This window comes from Lolium perenne, chromosome 7, assembly GCF_019359855.2.
Source record: "Lolium perenne isolate Kyuss_39 chromosome 7, Kyuss_2.0, whole genome shotgun sequence".
Lineage (NCBI taxonomy): Eukaryota > Viridiplantae > Streptophyta > Magnoliopsida > Poales > Poaceae > Lolium > Lolium perenne.
Window position 1 is genome coordinate 199984270 of NC_067250.2, and position 4813 is coordinate 199989082.

General features: G+C 39.6%; 1 protein-coding gene across 1 annotated transcript; it reads right to left on the bottom strand.

The window, feature by feature from the left end:
• Nucleotides 1–694: 694 nt before the first annotated feature.
• LOC139833811 (uncharacterized mitochondrial protein AtMg00860-like) lies at nucleotides 695–1198 on the bottom strand. Its single transcript, XM_071824160.1, has one exon. The coding sequence runs from the start codon at nucleotides 1196–1198 to the stop codon at nucleotides 695–697; it is 504 nt and encodes a 167-aa protein (XP_071680261.1).
• Between the last annotated feature and the right edge of the window lie 3615 nt (nucleotides 1199–4813).

Sequence of the window (4813 nt, forward strand, 5' to 3'; positions counted from 1 at the left end):
AGTCTGGAACCTTCAACGGTTGCAATAAACCTGCTGGTTTCTGGTGTTCAGCCTTTACTCTGCTACACACATCACACTTGGCTATATATTCTGCGATGTCTCGCTTCATGTTGTTCCACCAGAATCTCTCCTTCAAATCCATGTACATCTTGGTATTACCGGGGTGAATGGAATAGGGTGTCTCATGAGCTTCCTGGAATATCAGCTTCCTAAGTTCAGGGTCATTGGCTACACATACCCGTTTTCCGAACCAAACGGTACCTTGCTCATCTTTGCTAAAACCTTTGGCCTTATCTTCCTTCAGGTTTTCCTTTATCTTCTCTATATCTTCGTCTCCCTTCTGGGTTTCTCTTATTCTATCCATCAGTGTAGGTTGTACTATCAACGATGCTACAAAGCCTTTTGGTACTACTTCCAAACTGAGGTCCTTCAATCCTCTGCATAGATCTTCATGTAATTCTTCTGTCGATAGGCAATTCACATAAACCTTACGACTTAAAGCATCAACCACTACATTTGCTTTACCAGGATGGTATTGCAAACTCATATCGTAATCCTTGATGAGTTCCAACCATCTCCTTTGTCTCATGTTCAAATCCTTCTGGGTGAAGATGTACTTCAAACTCTTGTGGTCGGTGAATATTTCACATCGTTTCCCCATCAAATAGTGTCTCCAGGTTTTCAGCATGAACCATCAAGCCAACTCAATATCATGCGTGGGGTAATTTACTTCATGTTTCTTGAGTTGCCTGGAAGCATAGGCTGCTACCTTGCCTTCCTGCATCAACACACTTCCTAGTCCTTGACGAGAAGCGTCACAATAGACCTGAAATTCTTTCTCCAGATCAGGTAAGCACAGAATAGGTGCAGACACTAATATCTTCTTCAACTCCTGGAAACTAGCTTCACAAGCTTCAGTCCAAGCAAACTTCTTCTCTTTCTTCAGTAATTCTGTCATTGGTTTTGCAATCCTGGAGAAATTCTCAATGAACCTTCTATAGTAACCAGCCAATCCTAAGAAGCTGCGAATTTCTCCAACATTCTTCGGAGGTTCCCATTCTGTCACTGCAGCTACCTTGGATGGATCAACCGCAATTCCTTCCTTGGATATGACGTGTCCAAGAAATCCTACTTCACTAAGCCAGAACTCACATTTGCTAAACTTGGCATATAGCTTGTGTTCCCGAAGTTTCTCCATAATTAGGCGAAGGTGTTCCTCATGTTCCTTAACACTCTTGGAATAGATTAGTATGTCATCAATGAAGACTACGACAAACTTATCAAGAAATTCCATGAACACTTTGTTCATCATATTCATGAAGTATGAGGGTGCATTGGTTAAGCCAAAAGGCATCACCGTATACTCATAGGAGCCATACCTAGTGACAAAAGCGGTCTTGGGTATGTCATGCTCTCTAATCTTAAGCTGAAAATATCCAGAACGCAGATCGATCTTGGAAAACACTATTGCTCCTTCCAGCTGATCAAACAAGTCATTGATCCTCGGTAGGGGGTATTTGTTTTTGATGGTTACTTCATTCAGTGACCGATAATCCATCACCAAACGCTGACTATTTCCTTCTTCATGACAAACAGAACTGGGGATCCCCACGGGGATGAACTTTCTCTGATAAATCATTTTCCTAGCTGCTCCTTCAACTGCTTCTTGAGTTCTTTCAACTCTTCAGTGGACATAGGATAAGGTCTCTTTGCTATAGGGCCAGTGCCCGGAAGCAAGTCGATAAGAAACTCCACTTCTCTGTCTGGAGGCATTCCTGGTAATTCCTCAAGAAAGACATCGGGGACTATGTGTACTTGATCTAGGCTAACCCCCTTAAGATTGTTTAGCCTAAAAACTCCAACATTCAGTTGGGATTTGAATCGAATCCTTTTTTTCCTTTAGGGGTAGTGAGTGTGATTGATCTACTAACACAATCTATGACTCCTTTGTAGATAGTCATCCAGTCCATTCTCAAGATAACATCCACATCTTGGGATTCCAAAATCTCTGATTGGGTTGGATCACGTCTTGGCGGCATTTGTGGTTATTTTAGCATAGATGAGAAGCAAGATAGACAGATCTAGGGAATAAACTTCCTACCCATGCACAAACAAGTCACACAACCAAACAAAAACATTCAAAACAAGAAAATTCCAAACTTTCTTTAATAAGCAATAAGGTTCAAAAATACGCATAGACTGGTTGGTACTGCCATACTTCTAGTAGTAGGGCAATACAACAGAATGTAAAGGATTACATATGAGCCAATGGGGTCATCTAACGCCTATTGACTACACCTCAACAAGCTAAACAATATGTTTACTTGCTTGTCTTCCTCTTCTCCCTTGATGGTTTTCACGAGGTAGGTCATCTAAGGCAAGAGGTAAACATTTTTTAAGATGGAATAGACGAGAGTACTAGAAGTTCACAAAGTACACTTTTTAATAGAAACAAGATTAGATAGATTTTTCATCCTAGGGTCTTCCTATTTCTAATCCAAACCTAGGGTCTCGATCCTACAGGCAACACTATGCTCTGATACCATTTTGTGACGCCCTACCTTTTTACAAAGGTAGAACAACTGTGTTCAGTGTTACTCCCTGGATCACTGATAGCACCACAGTACAAAATATAGCATTCATAGCAATAGTATTCAATAATTACAACGTAATGATCCGGTACGACAAATAAGGGAAGATACAACTGGCATAGTCCAGATGACTAGCCTTCAAATAAAGTTCAAATTATCTAACACAGCGGAAATAAAATAGCATGGAGCCTCCATCTTCATCATGCGCCACAGGCAGACATGTTGGAATGCAGACTCGAGACCCAACCTAATAATCTTCTTCCGATGAACCTGCACGTTTGAATATGCAGCCCCACGAATGGAGGTCAGTACAATGATGTACTGGCAAATGACACTTATTTGGTGGCAATTGTGAAAGACTAACTACATGATATTTGGCTAGTGGAGTCTTGGGCTAATTTGCATAAAGCCAATTTTATCCTATATTTTGTTTAAAACAAAACATTTTGTAAAACCTTTGATTGATATTATAAACAACCTCATGGTTAAATCCACCATGAGTTTTTAAGGAAATCACATGGTTACATCCACCATGAGTTTTAAAAGAATTCACATGGTTACATCCACCATGGGTTTTAAAAGAGTTGATTACACAATATTAATCATTCAGAAAAGGTGTTGAGATTCTTCCGTACATTCCCTGTCCAGGAGCTCAAATTGTCCATAACCGGGGACACGGCTAAGATCTTAGGTTTAACTCTCGAGAGGTTGTGCACTTTCACCTTACGACCCATTCTACCCAGAGAGAAGAATGAGACAAGATCTTTTAGAAGGAGAATTCAACCATACCAGCTAGACCCGTTCCCACTTGGCCGCAGCCACATCAGAATGTCTAGCAAACAAGTTAAACCTCACAACTTAATAATTCTAGCAGAGCCCATAATACCATAAGGCTGCACTGGAAGCTATCTAAACATGGACGACTTGGTAATCTCTTTGTTCCTGGGTGGCCAACCACAAGTGAAACTCACAGGCTTTAAAACCAAACCCCCACACGATCCCCTGGTTAAATCCACCAGGTGTGCGGTCCAGAGCAACCACTCTACATCTGCGAACTCTCAGGTGAAAACCACCACACCCCTGGTTACATCCACCAGGTGTGTAGCCCTGAGTAGGCGCCCACCAATCAATACCAATCCACCCAGGTGTTTCATTAAGGTTGTTAATTTTCAGTTTTTAAAACACTCACAACCAAGTAATGAAACAGCGGTAGCATTTGATGTTGCAAAGCAAAGTTTAAAAAAATCCTAGCCAGGCTTTGAGATTGGCTACACACTACTAGGATTGCTAAGCGTAGCATAACACTTTACTTTTGAAAACAAAACCCTACCATGCATACTAGTTAAAACACTAATGCATAAGTAAAAATGGGTAGGATTTGAATGTCACTTGCCTTGATCAAAGCAACCAACACACTCGCAACAATCGCAAGTGTGGCTCTGACCTCCTTCACAATCTAAACAAACAACAGAATCCAAATAAACATAACATTCAAATGCACAACCATAGACATGTATGAATGCATGATATGCATCATTTAATTTCACACATAGGTATGATGTGAAAATGTTGTATTTAGTGTCCTCTGGTATTTATAATGTTGGTAAAGTTCTCTGGTTGTATTTGTTTTATTAAGATTTTATTTGTAGCACAATTAATCGCTCAAACAATGCATAAGCATCAATTAAAAAAACTACTGCAAAGTTTATGTTTTGTAAAAATCCAAACTTGACATCTCGGGATAGGGTACAGTAATACAAGACTATAGCATTTGGATTCATTCAAAAATAGTTTATAGAATTTGAATTATCGTCAGATTACTAATTTGAGCATATTTGCAAAAGCAAGTTTGTGCACGTATCGAATTTGGTCAACTCTGGTTCCATGATGATCTATATGTTCTAAGGATTCCATAGATTACAAATTTGTAAATTTTGGCCCACTGTATTAATTTACACAATTTTTATAGTGTCAAAGGGTTAATTCTCTGTTTTGAATTATGGTGCAAAATTGATCACAGAACCTATACAGTATTATGGAATGGTTGGATGCTACAGGTTGTAAGCTTTCCAACGATATAAAGTTTGTAAAATTTGGTCCTACGGTTGATTTTATATTGATTTTAAAGTTTGACAGCAAATCTGACATTTAAAATTCGAATTTAAACAGATTTGACCGGGGTGCTGACTAAGCTGCTGACTGGGCAGCGCTCTAATTGGCCG